The following is a 19,710-nucleotide window of genomic DNA, read 5'->3' on the forward strand; positions in this document are numbered from 1 at the left end:
CTCATTAGTCAACAGAGCCAAATATCAACAGTACAACAATTGAAATTTCTTTTGAGAGCCAAATTTTTTAAACTTAAACTATATAGGTAGGTACATTGTTATTAACTTAATTAGGGTACTCCTAAGGCTTAGGAAGAGCCACACTCAAGAGGCCAAAGAGCCGCATGTGACTCGCGAGCCGCAGTTTGCTGACCACGGGTAGTTGCTAGGGAGAGGGAGCTGGGCGTTGCTATATGACATCATTACCCAGATAGACACCTAGCATATTAGCCATATATATATGAATGTGTTTGTATTTGTGTGTGTGTGTGTGTGTGTGTGTGTGTGTGTGTGTGTGTATGTTAAATATCATACCACGAAATTTGTCCTCTATTGCAGGGGAAGTTAACATATCACAGTTGACTAAAGGAACTTATATTGTCTATTGGAACCACTTATCTGCTCTCATTAGTATTCTTTTTATTTCTCTTCACAGTTTTCTAAGTAATTTGTTTAATTTGGTATAATACTTTCAAAGTATCAAAGAAAACCTGTATTTATATCTTTCAGTTGTGCACTAGGATTATGAAGTAATACAAGGAAATGTTGCTGGTAAAATCCATCAGAGTGATTTTATTCCCTCCCTACAAGTGTTCTCAGTAAAACTGTAACATAAAGCTATTAAAATTCAATTTCTTCTGTGTGATATTCCAATAAGAAGATTAACTTATATAATATTAATTCAATAAGTATTTGTTCTTCTAACATGAAACCCATAGGCATCACTTCTCTAATATCATTCATTGTCTTAATTAACAAAGTAATAAATGATGGAAAAGCATTATTTGATTTATCTTATGCTACCTCCTTATTCTGCTTACTAGAAAAGAGAACTTACCTGGACTCATGTTTGGAGATCTTGTTGAGGTGTATATTTCTGATTAAGCAGCATAGCTCTAGACTGCATTTGTAAAACAAAGAAATCTGAAGAAGAGAAGAGCTATGCCTGACACTCCTATTTTACTAAAAATTTATTTGAAGTTGTTAGAACATACTACAGTATATTCAAATGAAAACAAAAGAAACCAAAACAAAAAAAGTAAGGTGGAAATGGTTAGTATTGGAATGAAATGCATTCCACAATGTTTCATAGTTTGCCTAGAGGCATCATGTAGAATTGGCTCTATGACTTCCCTAAAAATAACTTTTCTAAAAGCTAAAAATAAACTGATATTCCAGGAAAGTCCAGCTGATTTCTGAGAGTAAGACCTGGTAGAAGGAACAGTGCTCTCAGTATTCTCAGGTTCCTTTAAACAGGAACTGGGTGATGTTCCTGTTTATCTAGCACAATAAGTGACATGTGATAGGTGCCCTTTGAATGTTTTCTGCATTGAATTCATTCCTTATGGAGGTTTCAGTAATTGAGTTTCCTACGGGTGATCCTCAGTGTATGAGAATGCCAACATTTTAAAAGTACAGCCAAGAACTCTTTAAAAAAAATGCCAAGAAATAAGGCAGTTTTAACATCAATGTAACACTGGCCAGTCTTTAATTAAAAGTCATGTGTGGGAAAAAAAAAGTATATCCAAAATTACTACACATTAGAGAAGCAGGCTAAAAATGTGTGGTGCAGATATTTCTCTGTTATGGATATATTTTAAGTTTAACTGGTTTTTAAGCCTCTACCCCATCCCTCATTCCCAAAATTCTATTTGTGGTGGCACTCAGGAATCTGAAATTTTAAGTTTTTGGTGATTCATTATAGCCAGCATAGCATTGCTCTTTATAGACCACTTTTGGGGACTTGTCAGTTTTAATTATATTTCTAGCAGTGAATGGACTACATATCTTTGAAGCAGTCCTGTTTAAATGTTCTTCTAGATGTGAGTGTAATAAGTATGACTCATTAGTAAATCAAGATTTTAGATATTTCTGTAAGATATGAGATGTTGCCTTTTTTTAGTAGTTGATTAAAGAGCAGATCCTTACACTTTAACAGAAAACCAAATGGTTGTCAAGTTGACTCTCCTCTTAAAATATTGAAGAACATAACCAGGAAATATGCTTAAGTAGAATGTGTCCAAGCCCCCCCGATCTTTTACTTCAACATGAAAGTGGACCAAAGGAACAGGCTCAGAGTGCTCTCAGAATGCTGGTCTATAACAACCAAACTGGTGAATGAAGCCCCCTTCATTATGAACATAGAACATGGCCATACAAAATGTCAATGAAGTAACCATAGAACAAATCAATGATTTGAGAGTTACTTTAGGTACAGGGGTATTATATCCCTCCAGAGAGAACTGGTCACGTATGATGAAATGAGTATGTTTAGGAGTTTGTAGCTGTAGGTAGGGAACCAAGGTAGACATCCAGGAAGTAAGAATAATAAGTGATATGCAAGTAATCACCAGGTGTAATCCAAGTTAAAGCCTGAAAATTACATTAAACATTAAATGGAGGGACCAGTTAGTATATAAAGTGCCTACCATTTGTATAGGCCAGCAATGAAGAGGCTTCTGTAGGAGTACATAGGGTGAAGATAAATCATTGTGTGTATTTACACACACATACACACACACAAAACTAACTCTTTCTCTTTTTGTTGTTGTTTTTGGGTTTTTTTTACAAATAAATGGAAATTGCCTAGTTATATGGTTGGGTACTAGTTTCATGGGCCCTCTGGACAGAAGAATACAGTATAACCAGTAAAAAAATATATTAACATGAAAATGTTTATTATATTAAGTTTAAAATATTCAGTATTATTATTTTTGCTTGAAAAATGTGGGTATGTGAAGTCTGGAATTATGTAATACTAAAAAATATTAACAATGCTTATGTCTGAGTAGCAGAAAGAGCTTTTTATTATTTTCATTTTGGTTTTTTGTTCTCAGCATGTTTTGTACTCTTCTGGTTTGACAAAATGAAGCCGAAATTTATTTTTGTTATGCGGACCCATCGTTATAATCTGACTCCTTTGTAATTCTTCCAAGACTGCTTCACTATGAATACCTTATGTTTTATTTAAACTAGATTATTACCCAATACTCTTGCTTTAGGGAACTTTCCTATCATTGTTCATCAAGAATCCTTCATTTTTTAAATGTCCTCTATCAATATTCTTGAAATTCTATTCTTTAAGACCTTTCTCAAATTGTTTATGAACCCCCATAAAATTACCTCTGTATTATTTATTATCTTTTTCTTCTTAATTCTAATCTATTTTCACTATCAAATTTATGTTGTATTTGTATTCTAATTTGTTTAAAATAAAGACATGAAGTGTAGAGACTCATTAACAGCCAGGATTTTATTAATCTTTTATCTGTCTTTGCAATGCCTTTGCATATGTTATTCCTTCTCCTCGAATCTTTTTCCCATATCCAAGATAATCCTCTCCACAAATCCTTCAAGACTCAGCCCAGTTGGCATTTCTTCTAGAAGGTGTTTCTTTTTTTTCTCTTTTCTTGATTAAGGTATTACATATGTGTTCTTATTGCCCCATTGCCCCCTCATCCCCCCACTCATGCCCTCACTCACCTGTTGTCCATGTCCACTGGTTAGGCCTGTGTGCATGCATACAAGTCCTTTAATTGATCTTTCCTCCTTACCCCCACCCTCCCCTACCTTCCCTCTGAGGTTTGACAGTCTGATCGATGCTTCTCTGTCTCTGGATCTGTTTTTGTTCATCAGTTTATGTTGTTCATTATAATCCATAAATGAGTGAGATCATGTGATATTTATCTTTCTCTGACTGGCTTATTTCACTTAGCGTAATGCTCTCCAGTTCCATCCATGCTGTTGCAAATGGTAAAAATTCCTTGTTTTTTACCTTAGTGTAGCATTCCATTGTGTAGATGTACCACAGTTTTTCAGTCCACTCGTCTGCTGATGGGCACTTATTCTATGTCCAAATCTTAGCTATGGTAAATGGTGCTGCTATGAGCATAGGGGTGCATATATCCTTTCTGATTGGTGTTTCTATTTTCTTGGGATATATTCCTAGACTGGGATCACTGGGTCAATATTGCATTTAGTACTTTCTATTGTAATGCAGTATATATTTATCTGATTTTATTGAGAATTCCTTAAAGTGAGTGAATTTTATGTCTTTATTTTTTCATTGTTAATACCAAGCTGAGTACTGAAAATGGCACCGGCTCAATAAATATATTTGAGAATGAAGTGTGGGTTTTTATTTTCAAATTCCCAGATCTCAAATCGTTATAGGTTCACTTACTATGACTACAGAACCATTCAGATATATTCCCTGGAAGATTATACACAGGGAAAACTCTAGAGGAAATTGTTCTTTTTATGTGACAATTAGACAAAACCATTCAGCATTACTCATAAGGTCTTTGGACTCAAATTCCTATGTAGAAGGAAACCTTGACCTTGATAACCTAAGATATATTGATCGTTTCGATTAGACAAAATTACTTTTGCTTCTAAGAACTTAGGGATTTTGGTGATTTAGACAAGTGTCAGACCAGATAGATTTCATGGCCCTCACAGCATTAAGTTCACATGCTACTACCGGCCATTGATGTTTTATCTATTACAGTGAGAATAGACAAAGGGGGCAAACACAGGTAAAATCTTTATCAATGAGAAGGTTCTTTGATAAGCCCTAAATAAGCTGGCTTAGGTCAGTTAACCATGACACCTACCAAAAACAGAAGCCCTGCTAAAGCTGGAGATGTAGCCTAAGATTTTCTTTACCTCATTCATTATACAGGAGCACCGAAAGAACATTGCAGCCCAGTCACAAAGTACAGAAATGAGAACTTTAATTTATTTTAGCTTCTCTGCCCATCACACAATATAGGCATTCCTCCCTCTAGTTTTCCCCACTAGACTATATTTCACCTCTATCACCCTCCTTACTCATGCCAAAAACTTGGAGTCATCTTCACATTCAGTCTCCATGCTGTTTATTTCCAAACTGTACTTGAATCTACCCAGTTTTCTCTACCACGTTGCTATCTCTGTTTAGCAAAAGCTGTCTTCTCTTGTTCATACTGATCTCATCCCTTCACTGATTTCCAATTTTACTCTCCTCTCTAATCCATTCTTTACAGTGTAGCTGGAATACATTTTTTAAAACTTGCCATGCTGCCATTGTATTGAAAACATTCTTTCACTTTCATATCTCTTGTGCTGTAGTCCAGCCACACTAACCTTTCAGATCCAGCTCATGCTCATTACCTGGGCTGTTCATTCTTCCATCCAGCAAAAGAGTCACTTTATTTCAAATCCCATCATTTAAGTCACCCCTCCATTTTATTGCTAGAATGTATTATTGTAATAGTATCACAATTCACATGTGTGATTCTTTGGTTAATGACTTTTTCCATAGTTGACTGCCAACTTCATGGAGCAGACACTGGCTATATTGTTTGCACTCAATACTAGTCTAGTGCCTGGCACGTAATTACATGCTTATTAAATTTTATTGGATAAATGAATGGCTGTACATATTTGAAATTATAGTACTTCTTTTTGAATGATATTTTACTTGGAGAGTTGTTTTTTTTTTAATTAAGCAAATATTGGAAAGGATGACAGGAGCCCTGTTGTGTCCTACCGGTTGGTTGAGGAAGGACTCAGTTAGTTCGAATAACGTGGGATGTTTTAGTGTACTTTTTTCTTCCTTATATTCATTCATAATCTTATTAATTCATTTGTTCCATTAATTTATTGTGTGCTTTATGATGTGGTAGGTGTTGAAGAAATAGCAATACAAAGGGGAGATAACATCCCCACTCTTACATCCAGCAGGGGATATAGGCATGAAACATATCTATAATAATTAAGTTATAATTGTGATAAGTGCTATTAATAAGAGAGTGTAAGTTAGTTTAGAGCAATGGTTCTCATCTGGGAGTGATTTTGTCCCCTAAGGGCATTGACAACAATGGAAGTCACACCTAGGAACAGTACTGTTGGCATCTCGTGGGTAAATGCCAAGGAAGTACAGGACAGCCTTCCACACCAAATGCCAGTGGTCCGAGATATGTTGTAACCAGTAATACTTTTACAGGGAAGTGGTATTTAAACAAAAGGATGAATTAGTTATTAGATGAGGGAGTGAGAGTGAGTAAACATATAGCCAGAGGGAGGAAAATAAGGAAAGATCTAAGGTTGGAACTCGATCTCTCGATGTATTCAGTAAGCTGAAAAAGCTAGTATAGTCTCCTTTTGAGCAAAAGACACAAGATTACGTCGGAGAGCTAAGAAACGGCCCCTTAAAATCTTTGGCGTTTTCTATGAATCACCCAGTAAATATTCAAAGAACACTTGCATCTGTTGGTCTTAACGTCAGAACATGGGTCGTGGATATCATTTTGGGAGTTCTTAGCAGGGATGGTATTTGAAGTTTTGAATTTATTTTAGTACCAATTTGCCAATGAGTAATTGTTATTTTCCCTGACAGCACTCAGCTACCAGGGGCAGGTTTAGAAAAAAAGAGAAGATTGGGCACCTTCAGGGTTAGCGTTTTGTCAGGCAGGTGTGGAAAAGGATAGTGTAGCCAGAAAAACAGCTGATATTCTCTGTGGAGACCTCGGCCAGGTAGGCCAGGATTGCTGTACAAACCAAATCCTCTCTGTTTGTTTTTTGTAGAACGCTAGTGGTTTTTAAAATGAGATTTTGGGATTTAGTGCAAATAAAATTACTGTGATTTCTGTGTCATAAACTGTAATGGGTACTTTTTTCAGTAATTATTTGATTACTTTTGGATTTTTTATTAATTCTGGGAGAAGTGTTGTATGTATATAAAATTGATGGTTGCCTAACTTTGAATTAGAAATAAATAATAGAGTAATTTTAGTATAGATGCTCTGGTTTTATTAGATATACAGTTGATTCTTTTCTCATGAAGCACAAGCAGGAGAACCAGAATATCTAGAGCAGCCATCAAGAAGTGATTTCTCAAAGCACTTGAAAGAAGAAACTATTCGAACAATTACCAAGGCATCAAGTGATCACGAAGATAAAAGTCCTGAAACAGTTTTGCAGACGGTAAGAACTTTTCTTTTCCCCCTCTGAGCATTGCCATGTTCATGACGTTTCCTAGCTCTGTGATGGACAGTGAGCTCTCTGGGAGTCAGGGGAGGCAGTGCCATGGGCTCTTCATCCACATGAACAGTGACTGGGGGCATCACCTAACACCCCAGCTGTAGTTTTTTCCTCTATAATGTTAAAAAATTATTCTTTTTAAAAATGTTACTAATTTCCTGTTTGAGAATTATGAAAAATACAGTTATAGGTTAAATTGGTCATTGATTGGGAATTAAAAAGAGAACTAGAACATTTAGCATTACAAGTTGACCCTTGCACAACATGGGGGTTAGGGTGCCAGCCCTCTGAGCAGTTAAAAATTCAAGTTTAAAATTTGACTCCTCAACAGCTTTACTAATAGCCTATTATTGACCAGAAGCCTTACTGGTAATATACACAGTCGATTAATACATATTCCTTATGTTATATGTATTATATACTATATTCTTACAATAAAGTATAGAAAGGAAAATGCTATTAAGAAAATCTGAAGGAAAATACATTTACAGTATTTATTTTAAAAAATCCACATATAATGGACCTGCACAGTTCAAATCCATGTTGTTCAAGGGTCAACTGTGTTTCTCACGCCTCCCTCAATCTCTAGTCTTACTACATTGGAATAGTTTAGAATAAGGAATAATTTTCTTTGTTGCATGGAATGTGTTTAACAATAAAATACCAGATACTTTAGGTTAGAGTAGTAAATATTATCTTACACTATGGTTTATGCATATTTCAGTAGTGTTCCGTTCAAAATTGTCACGATAATTCTTCTGTTGGTAGTTTTCAGTTGTGTCTTTTTATAACAATAAATTGAGCACATTGGTATTGCACTATGTTTTCAGTGACTATGACATTCTGGGATATGCTATTTCAAGAATTTGGTATTACAAAATTCAGTTGCCATCATCTTATTTTATTAGCACAAGCAGCTCTAGTATAGGTTTCATGATAGCTAATGTTAATATTTGACGATTCTCCTCTAGAGAACTAAAGAGAACAAGAGATATAATTTTTCAATGTAGTTTTCTACTTAATTGCTAAATGCACTGAGGTCTTTAATATAAGACCTCAATTAACCAAAATGTCCATTTAATAGGGTGTTGTTTTAATGAATGAAATAATCAGGAATTAGTTTTTAAAGTTATTTTCTGTTTGAATAATTTTGATTATATATCATCTTACCATAAAAATTATGTATTAATATCATTTTTTTATCTAACCAAATTTTGCAAATGCTCTAGAGACTCTGAATGAGTTTGAGATGAACACCTACGAACAATAGAGCACTTGTTGGCAAATACTTCTTCTAATGGTCCTGAGCTGTGTAGTTCTTGGGGAATGGTAGAACAGGAAAACTAGGGAGCGAGAAAGGGCTGAGAAGTAGGTGCACAGGAGAAATATTTTTACCAGTAAAAAAAATGACTTGTCAGGGCCTTTGCTAATTAGGAATTTTATTTGTTAGAGCTTACATTATGGTTAATAAATAGCATTCTTTTAACTGATATCAGAAAGCCTAAAAGCATTATTTAGCTTAACGTAGAATCATGATTGTTTTTGTTTGTCTAATCATGTGTAATTTAAATTTGCAGAAATCACTTAAATTTTGATTGCTTAGCTTATTAATATGGATATCGTTTTATAAGCTAACAACCTACTGCTTCACCTTTACTTGAGAAAGGAGGATGACATGGAGATAATATGATAGATGGCTAGCATAAATATTTTTCTGTTTGCCTTATTTTTTGGTACAGCACCAATATTTGGCACCTTTGCCTATATAAATCTTGCAACATGCCTAAGAATGTGTTAACATGGCTGTCTGAAGCAGCCTGTGTTCTTGGTCTCATGGTCAGTTGCTTAGGCTCTAGGTAACCACCATTGGGTTTTCTCATTTAAATCTCTGCTTTAGATACTAAATTGCATAGATGAAAAGAGTCTGCAGACTTTGTGATTAGATAGTCTTGATTTTTGAATATTGGTTTTACTTCTTACTAGCTATGCAAACTTGAATAAGTTGCTTAATTTCTCTAAATCTCAGTTTTCTTTTATATAAAACAGAGGTGATTTTGAGGTTACTTTAGATCATTTTTTAAAAATGCCTAGCTTGTAGTGTAGGCACTACGTAACTGTTAGTTTTCTTTTGTTGTTTAAGTTCTAACCATTTCACAAATATACAGTATATTAAGCTCCAACCTTACTGTAAGAAGAATTCCCTGGAAAGCTTAGACGCACAGAAACCATGGAGAGATACTCTCCAAATGTTATACAGCTTGCTTTTTGGGAGAATGTACTCAAATTTAAATGAAATATTTCAGGAAATTTGAAATATACAGAAAAGTGGACTCCCAAAAAAAACATGCGTAGTCTCAAAGTTAAACACTATGAATATGTTAGTATGTTTTCTTCTATTCTTATTTTTATATACAGGTTTAGAATTTATCTTTATAGTTGAGTTATTACTGCATATAAAATTTCATATCTTAAATTTGCTTTTTAAAAATCACATTATAACTTAACCGTTTCCCATGTTATAAACTCTTTAAAAAAGTTTATAGGTTGAGTATTATTCCTTTGAGTGATTAGATTCTTGTTTACTTACCTATCCCCCATATTCAATTCTACTTTTACATTATTCTAAAGGGGCTGCTAGAAATGAAACTTTCTTCATATGTTAGGTTATTTCTTCAGCTTCCTCATAGTTGAATTACTTGGTTAAAGTGATATGAGCATATTAAGGGGAACAAAAGTGATGAGATGATATAGTGCTTTAACCACCTTTTATGTGACTGCTTTCAAAAAAATGATAATATTTAACTAGAGGCCCGATGCACGAAATTCGTGCAAGGGGCTCAGCCCTCACAGCCCCGGCTGCCTTGCAAACCCCCTCACTGGTCATTCTGGAAGGTCGTTTCGGAAGGTCGTTCCACTGTCCAGTCTAATTAGCATATTAGCTTTTTATTATATAGGATGGCTTTTAAGCAGTCAATAAAAATCTTTGTATTTAATTATTTTTGCAACTTTTTAACTGAGAAACTTATTTTTAACCCTTTCAGATTCATCCTTGGTTAAGATGTTTATACAGGACACGATAGTAATTGGAAAAGATAAATATGCCTCTATTTTACTTCAGTGAACCCTTAAATTCTTTATATGAACATTTTTTATGGTACCTTAGGATATCTAAATGTGAGAACAACAATACCTACAGAATTATTATCTGCACCCAAGCTATTTCCGTTTTTCAACTTTTACCCATATAATTAATCAGTATTATGCTGTTGAAACTCTTCTGTGGTAACTGGAAAGGTTTATAAAACCCTGATTTTTTTTCTTAACTACATTTTTTCCCCAATGGGACTGTGTAAGGATCAGTATTCTAAGGAATACATTTTCTAGTTGCTACTTGCTGTAAATTTGTCATGTGTCCCAAAAAGTGCATTTACATTTAACAGCTGATAGCTCAATTTTGAAAATGAATTGTATTTTAATACACACTGCCTTTTTCATTATTAAATGTGTGATGTACATTTTTTGAGGACACCCTATACTTTCTCTTCTTAAGACAGTATTGTTTGGGATTGGTGTTCTTGTGAGAAATTTTTTACCACTGTGTCCAGACAGATTTCTTAATTTATCTGCTTATTTTACTTTTATGAATGGAGACCTAGGACATTTATTACTACATAATAAACATATCTTCTAGGATATTTGTGATGGTAATATTGGGTTAGAATTATTCTAATGTAAGCAATTTAAAATAGTATTAATCTGTAATAATAAAAGCATAATATGCTAATTAGATGGTACAGCCGAACGACTTTACAGACGTCATTCCAGACATCCTTCTGGATGAAGCTGTGGCAGTGGGGACCCAGGCAGAGGCAGTTAGGGGCAATCAGGGAGGCAGGAGAGTGGTTAGGGGTGATGAGGCAGGCAGGCAGACAAGCGGTTAGGAGCCAGCAGTCAAGGATTGCGAGAGGGATGTCCGACTGCAGGTTTAGGCCGGATCCCACAGAGATCCCTGCGAAATCTGGCCTAAATCAGCAGCTGGATATTCCCTGAGGGGTCCCAGATTGCGAGAAGGTGCAGGCCGGGCTGAGGGACCCTTCCCCTCACCTACTCCCACCTCTGTGCACAAATTTTGTGCACTGGGCCTCTAGTAGTATAATAATATTGGTAATGCCTGTCATTTATAGAGCAACAATTATGTCCCAGGTGTGGGGTAACCTGAATATTATCTCATGATCATGGCAAACATACAAGCTCATTATTTTTCCTTGAAAAATGAAGAACTCGAAGGAAACCTTTTCTAAAAATGTTATTTATAAATAACATTTCTTTTAAAAGGAACAGTGCCAGTCTTGGTCATTAGTTTTATTTTATTGTTTAATTAAATTCTTTCTGCAAATGTACTTCTGGAAAATCAGAATGTGCTCACATCTCTAAAACGTACCTTTAAATGGAAATAAAACCCTTTATTTATTAAAGTTTTCTGTTTAATATCAAAAGTAAAGTTTTAAAAAAAATTAAGTTTATTTTTGCTTAGGACAACTTTTATGGTGCAATTTAAAATTACTCAAGCAAGCTTTATTGAAGCATTTTAGGTACTTTTGAACTTTGTTCATACGTAAATACTAAATATGCTAGTTACAAATCTATACAGTAAAATAAGATCTGAGCAGATTTTGAATGAGCTGCATTAGTGTCTTCAAGTAGACTTTTCTGGATTTCATGCTACCTTCCACTCTTAGTGTCGATTAGTGAAATTTATAGTCTTTGTTAAAGAAAAGAAAAAGAAAGAAATCTGATTGGTTAAAAATAGTATCTTGCAGCTTTTAAAAAAACAAAAATTCATTGGATACTTATGATATAAATATATGGTACTAGGTCTCATAGGCTGTTACAGAGTGAGTTAAGCACTATAGAGTATGGATAATGAGTAGATATACACTTGATTACTAGAAAGGATAGAGAAGTAAAATCATACGAAGGAAAACCTACAAACTCTTCTGGGTTCAGAAGAATATCTTTGGGGTTTTTTTTGTTGTTTGGTTTTTATTTTATCCTTACCCGAAATTATATTTATTGATTTTAGAGAGAAGAGAGGAGGGGAGAGAGAGAAGTATTAATGTGAGAGAAAAACATAGATCGGTTGCCTCCCATACGTGCCATTATCGGGGATCTAACCCACAACCTTTTGGTGCATGGGACGACACTCCAACCAACTGAATCACCTGGCCAGGGCAGAGAAATCTTATTTTAATGGAGATAAAGTATCAAAAAGGCTTTTTATGGAGTTATTAGAATTAAAAATCAACAACAACAACAAAAAAGTTCAGCTATGAAGATAGTAATAGGAACTGCAGCTCCACTGTTTATTATTTTTAAGGATTTAGAGTCCAAGATGCTTTACGGGAAAAAAGTAAATGAAAACTTAATTTAGTGTTTGAGATGAAAAGGGAAAGCTGGAGATCTTGTATTAATTCATTTGTTTCTAATACTCAGATTTAAGTGGTATTGTTTTATACTAGGCAAATGCAGATATTTTTAAAAGACTCAAGTATCTACACTTAAACTGGTGCTTCCATTGTTCTTCTCTTTTCTAATGTTCATACTAATGATTTCTTCCTGCAGAAACCTGAAAGTGCTACAAGCCAACCACCTTGTAAGCAGCAAGTTGTAGAGGTGGCGATTCCTCACGTAGGGAAATTTGTGATTGAGTCAAAGGAGGGGGGTTATGATGACGAGGTACCTTTGTCACAGCGCTCTACATTGTTCTACTTATTTTTCACTATTTAATACCATTACTTTGGGCATGCCTGCACCCTCACACTGATGTCTATTACTGCATAACATACAGCTTTGCCACCCATGGTCTGAAATTACCTTACCAATTGCTAACACAAATTTCAATTTTCAAATAACAATTTCAGCAGAAAGCTTATGGAATTTTTCAGAATAATAATTTTATGTTTCTTGTGTTAATTCTCTTATGCAGATGTAGGATTGGTTTACTCTCAGGCTGATAGATTACAGTAAGATTTGTTCAATTAAATAGCAAAAATTTTGAGCATTTAAAATAATTTTAATTTTCTCTTTTGCTTGAGTTATGTATTGTAATACTTTGCCCACCATTTCCTGCCAGAAGAACATACATCCTTATTACAAATAGATAATTGGTATTTTTGCTTTTGCAACCTCCATGTGACTTTGAATTAAATGATTCATCAATGTTGCTGAATGCCTACCAGAGTTTTATTCACAATGGGACTTTCCAACTTATCTTTTTCTACCTCTCCACTATTAATTCTCATCTAGTTGGATTTCTAACATGAGGTGTTTTGTGGGAATCCAGATGAAAATACACTATTGTCTTGGTCCCATCAGATTTTCCCCCCTTCCTCCACTTTTCTCTTAAGACTTTTACATTTTGATATCTTTCATATTTCAGGAAGGGCATAGAGAAGACCTTGGATTTTATCATTTTACTGGCATAGATGAGAATTGAATATACACTAAATAGTTTTTTCCAAGTAACTTTTTTCTAGACTTATTCCAAGATTATAATTGAGTTAAAAATGTCTTTATGGCACTAAAATCAGAGGTGTCATAGAGATATTAATTTTACTGCATCAATGTAAGAAAGCATGGCCATAATGAGAATAAGGAGCAGGTTTGTGAGATAGGAAATAGTCAGAAGGATTTTCTCAAGTAGTTAATGTTATTGCAACTCTCAGTATATAATCCAAAATATATACTATGAATAATAGTTTCAGTGAATCAGAGGTAATTGATGTACTCTCTCCTTTAAAAAAAAAAAATATATATATATTTTATTTTAGGGAAAGGAGGGGAAAGGGATAGAAAGGTAGAAAATTGAGAGAAACATCTCTTGCATGCCCCCTCCTGGGGATCAAGCTGGCAACCAAGGCATGTGCCCTAACTCGGAATCGATCCATGACTGCCTGGTTCATGGGCTGTTGCTCAATCACTGAGCCCTACCAGCTGGGCTGGATGCACTCTCTTGACAGCTCTAATACAATAGCTTCATAGTGCCTTGAGTTACATCATTTTTTCAGGTATTTTAAAATGTAAACAGCTAAAAATAAGCTCTTATGAAAACAAAAAAATATACTTCAGTATTTAGTACTTAATATGTTGTTCTAGTTATTTTAATACTACTATGTTGGTACTTGAAAATTATAGAAACTTATGTTTTTAATAAAATGTTTATTAAGCATCTCTGCTTGTTTTAGGGTGAACCTTCTGGCATTAACAAAACAGAATTAGGATTAATCATTTAACACTATCTTTTGTACAAATGCTTATGCAACTGGCAGAGGTTTTGTTTTTTTAATGCATAGAGTGATGGTTTAACAGTGCATGTGCTTGGCACCAAGGTCTGTGAACACAAGGCTGCTGCAAATGAATGTTCAGGTTGTATGGTTGTGCAAGAACACCTAGCCAATGGGTGTACTTGGAGTTGAAATTGAGCTTATGCTTACTGAGCTCCCCGAACCTTAATGAAGAAGCACCTTTTAAAATAAAAAGATTGTTGCTATTTCTAAATGGTTCTCTCATTCAGAGAGCAGCACATTTTTCTAATTGGTCAAGAAGGGGCTCTTTTTAAAATTGTTTGGTTCAGAGAGGATGCCTTTTTGCTTTTTGCACAAAGGCACCATATGAACTAGATGTGGCCCTATAGAGATTTTGAAATATACTTACATGCATACTGAATCACGTTTGCTATAAAAAATGCAACGTTTGATTTATAAGTAATGAAAAGCAAAGGACTTCTAACTTGCATGTAATTATTTTGTTTTTTTAAATTTTTTATGTTACTCATTCAAAAACTCTTAACTTTCAATCCCTTGTGGCAGATCATGATGACACCGAACATGCAAGGTATTATCATGGCGATAGGTAAATCCAGGAGTATATATGACAGGTGTGGCCCTGAAGCAGGGTTCTTTAAGGTACAATTAACATTTTCACTTTATTTTTTTACTATTTTTAAATGAGACTTCTTAAAATGTTTATTTCCTTGAACTAAATTTGTTTTCTTGTATAATTACTCTTTTTCTAAAGTAGCCGTGGTTACCTGTTGTTTGGGGGTTTCTTTTGTGCATGAATCTAAGACTGATTTTTTTTTCTTTTAATCGAGATAATTCAACAAAAACAAAGCATTTTACCCGAGTTACCCTAGTAGTGCACCTCTGTTTTGTTCGCAGAAGTTTGAATTATGTTTTTATTTGAAGGGGAAAAAAGGGTATTTTTTGATGAGCAAAACTAAGAATTGAGTAACTCTCTGATAATAGTTAATTTTTGCCTCATTGGTATACATACCCTTAGTTAGTGTTATATATATATATATTTTTAATTTTGTTATCACATGATACTAAGAAATTTTCTTTATTGGGTTATTTTTTAAATTATTCATTCATGTATTGTCTTTTTATGTTTCTATTTACTTATGTTTTCCCCATGGTTAATTTTTGATATCCTGATCATTTCAAGGCATGTGAGACAAATCAAGCTGATGCATCATTTGATGACTCAATCTTTTCCCCCTCTGATTCCAGATTTTTAAAATGTTTTTATTACAGTATTATTGCTTTTACTTATTTGTAAAACGAAAACACTATATTTTTGTCATTTTATTTAGATTAACTGAAAATCTAGGATTTTTTCACTCCTATCACCTTGTTAGTGTTTACTTTTTTTCTATTAAAAACAAAAGGTTATGGGGTATAGTTCACTATAATTGATGCATGCTCCTTTACTTCACATTAAAAATTTAAAATTTTCGATTTTCCACTTAGTCTTGGTGGTCGAGGAACAGGAGTTCACACCTGGGACAATGGTGTGCATTCCTTGTATTGTCATTCCAGTTCTGCTCTGGGTCTACAAAAAGTTCCTAGAGCCCTACGTATGCCCTCTGATTTCCCCCTTTGTTAGTCGCATATGGCCTAGAAAAGCTATGTAAGAATCCAACGATACAAGCAAAAGCAAAGTAGACTATAAGGGTGCAGACATAAATATATTACCAACACAAGGATCAACAGAAATCTCTGATAAAAAAGACTAAAGTGATTGTCCCAGAAGACCTCATCGTTTTCAAAATAGACCTAATAATGTGAAGCGCCTTCTTTGTAATTGTCTCTGACCTTTTTCTTTTAGACCAGAATTTGAGATGGATGGTTTAGATATTTACTTGATATTAATTAGGAAATACATGGTATTTATATTTAGAATGTATTTAGTTATGTGTAATGATCTCATTCCCCAGTTCCTTTTTCATTAACATAGCTCTAATAATATGAATAAATAGGAGGTTTGTGCCAGTAGACATTGTTACTAAATCAGTACCTAAACATCCTTGGGCTTCTAGCTTCTGTTCAGGCTCTTTGAATTTGAGTGGAGTATATTTTTACTATGAAACAGTACAGTGAGCCTGTGCAGTAAAATGAAAGGGAGTGTTTGGAGGTGATAATGACTTGTAACATAAACTTATAATAACTGCCCAACACAGTGGAGCCCCTTATCTGCGAGAGTAGAAATTACAGGTTATTGCTCTGAAGAAAATAACAAAGATAAGAAATTGAGGATATTTCTTTGGGAAAAATGGAACAGTTTTTACATAAATGTCTAATCTGTACTAATAATAGCCTAGGGCAGTGGTCGGCAAACTGCGGCTCGCCAGCCACATGTGGCGCAAACCAGTTTCCATTAGTGGGAAGAAGATACAATAGAACAGTCTGGAAACGGCAAGTCTTTTTCCTTATTGATTCTTTATCACTGGGCTCTAGAGAAATAATGGCCAGGTCCCCTGTTGGGTTCCTCGGAGCCCTGTCTCTCCTCCTCTACTCAACCCTGTTGATCATCGGGTGTCCCAGAGCAAGAGGGAGAGAAAAGCTGGACTTAGCAACGCCACCCACCCAAGGGTTGGGGGTAGCAGAGGGGCATGGTGACTTTGGAGTCACACAGACTCCGCCACTTAGACCTGTGTAACCTCTCTGAGTCTCTGTTTCTTCATCTATAAAATGGGTATGATAATAGTACCAGCCTCAGTGGAATGTTACAGGTGTGCATGAGATTGTGCACATAAGGCTCTCAGCCCGGTGCTTGACAGGTGCTAAGCCTCACTTTGCCACTGTGATTATCTGCCCCTGCCCTCCTTGGGCTTACGAACCCGTGTTTAACTAGCAGCGTAGGTAGGTGTGGAAATTGCCTGCTCTGTGTCCTGGGATCCCTGGGAGAACTCGGATTCCGGATTCCCAGGCAAGATGGCTCTGCAATATGAAACCCTTGAGGGTCAGGAGTCCAGCCGGTCCCAGCATGTGCTCCCTGGGTCCCCGGGGCAATACCGCTGCCTTCCCTCTTTGTGGTTCAATCTTTCTCTCTTTCTTCCTCTCTCACAAATAAATGAAAACATATTTTAAACAATAAAGTTAGAGGTGAAGCCATTATGGTCCCATGGCTGCAAACTAGAAGAAAACATAACTCAACGAGAATAAGAGACTCTTAAAAAAAGAAATTATAGCAATAAAAATAACATAGAAATTATCTATGGAAGGAGTCCATGTGGCTACAGGGGAAATTGCTAATGAGCCTAGATTTTAAAAGACAGACTGGGAAAAATGTATTTGCAGCAAATATCCGATAAATACTTAGTATCTTTAACATATAAGAGCTCACACAAATCCTATATAATAAAAGCCTAATACGAAAATCAACCAAACTACTGAAGGACCCGTGGAACGACTAGTCTCTATGATGCGCACTGACCACCAAGGGGCAGATGCTCAACACAGAGCTGTCCCTAGTGGTCAGTGCGCTCCCATGGGGAGCGTCGCTCAGCCAGGAACCGGGTTCACAGCTGGCTAGCGCAGCTGCGGTGGTGCTAAGGAACAGTGAGCCAAGAGGTAGGGAGCAGCGAGCAGGCAAGTGGTAAGGAGCGAGGGGTCCTAGACTACAAGAGGGATCCTGGACTGCGAGAGGGCACAGGCTAAACTGAAGGACCCTCCCCCACCCCCTCAGTGCATGAATTTTGTGCACGGGGTCTCTAGTGTATATTATAAAATTCTAATCTTTGTTCATTCCTACAGAATGTGTTAAATATTCAGCTTAGCTTGTGGTTGGGTTTTTGGCTTTTTTTTTTTTTAAGTTCAAATATTTCTTAAAAGGGATATTTTGCACCATATCAGAAAGCAGAATTGTAATAGCATGCTTGCCTCTGGACAGTTCTGAGACAACAATTTTTTTAAGTAGATTTTATCAGTTACTTAGGGTTGCATAACAAGATACTCCAAAACTTAGTGGTTTTCAACAACAGTGACATGACTGGACAGTTCTTTGCTGATCTGGGCCTCTATATGGTCTTTCACCCCTGAGCTGCTTAACTTTAGGGACTTCAAAATGTTCAGAGGTGATGAACCATATCTTTATATCATATTTATTTATTCCCTCTGAAGCAGGGAATGGTTGGAAGAGACTTCTGCCTTTGGGTCCCCAATGAAGTCCTGGGTCCTAACCTTTAAAGTATATGTGCAAGCAAGTCATTGATTCACCCTGGTCTTCATTTGATAGAAATCAGTAAGTTTCAAGTGTTCTGCCCCAAACCACCTGAGGGATAAGATAAATTTTCTTTAGCAGCTAAATTCAGTTGATTACTTTAGTTTGTTGTTTAAAGTATAAAAACTATATTATAAAAATAGCAGATGTTCATGGTAAACCAGTGCAATGGAAAGTTAAATGAAAAGTTCATGTTTTTTCACTACTCTCATTCCCTTATTCCATCTCCACAAATGTTCTTTTGTGTAGCCTTCTAACAACTTTCTTAACATTCCTTTGTTTTTATTAAATATAACTTTTTTAAATTGTAAAAAAAAATCTAAAAGTTTCTTTTAATTTTTCTACTGTTCCATCATCAAACACCATCTTTAAAAATACTGCTTATTTTCAGTAGTTTTTTCAATATATAAAACAAAACAAAGGCCTTGTGCACAGTAACCTATATCAATAAACACTTTTGAACTTGTTTGGATTAGCATGACCAACCATCCTGGTATACCCAAGACTGTGGAACTCCTTAGAGAAGGAACTTTAAGTGCTAAAACTATAGAACTTCTGGCAAAATGGTCCCAGGATGGGTTGATCACCTTAATAAGATTTAAGAAATATTGAAAACTACTCTTGAACAAAAAACAAATTTTTATGTTTAAAAATTCATCCTTATTCCTAGGTAGTCTGAAGTTTCTTTTTTTAAAATATATTTTATTGATTTTTTACAGAAAGGAAGGGAGAGGGAGAGGGATACAGAGTTAGAAACATCGATGAGAGAGAAACATCGATTCAGCTGCCTCTTGCACGCCCCCTATTGGGGATGTGCCCGCAACCCAGGTACATGCCCTTGACCAGAATCAAATCTGGGACCCTTCAGTCCGCAGGCCGACACTCTATCTGCTGAGCCAAATCGATTAGGGCTGCAGTTTCTTTTTTAAATAAGACTGGATATATGTCTTCTAAAGTTTTCATCTGTTTTTAGTGGAAAAGTTATCTATTGCTTACAGTGCCATTGCCATTTTTTATCAAGTTGGGTATCTTTATATTGAGTTGGATCTCATGTTTATTAAATTAATCTCTTTATATATTTAT

At 35.3% G+C, this 19,710-nt stretch overlaps 1 protein-coding gene and 1 pseudogene across 8 annotated transcripts in view; both read left to right on the plus strand.

The window, feature by feature from the left end:
* The window catches only part of USP25 (ubiquitin specific peptidase 25), a 177,212-nt gene that overhangs the window by 119,838 nt on the left and 37,664 nt on the right, over nt 1–19,710 (plus strand). For 6 of the 8 annotated variants that reach the window (XM_015566825.1, XM_015566819.1, XM_015566818.1 and 3 more), the window contains exons 18-20: nt 6,869–7,008; nt 12,688–12,801; nt 14,934–15,029. In XM_015566825.1, coding sequence (XP_015422311.1) covers nt 6,869–7,008; nt 12,688–12,801; nt 14,934–15,029 — 350 coding nt within the window. The remainder of the gene's footprint in view (nt 1–6,868; nt 7,009–12,687; nt 12,802–14,933; nt 15,030–19,710) is intronic. The other 2 variants (XM_015566821.1, XM_015566822.1) reach the window with 2 other exon arrangements.
* On the plus strand, nt 15,871–16,674 carry LOC107183827 (annotated as a pseudogene).

Source organism: Myotis davidii, unplaced genomic scaffold (assembly GCF_000327345.1).
Source record: "Myotis davidii unplaced genomic scaffold, ASM32734v1 scaffold1523, whole genome shotgun sequence".
Lineage (NCBI taxonomy): Eukaryota > Metazoa > Chordata > Mammalia > Chiroptera > Vespertilionidae > Myotis > Myotis davidii.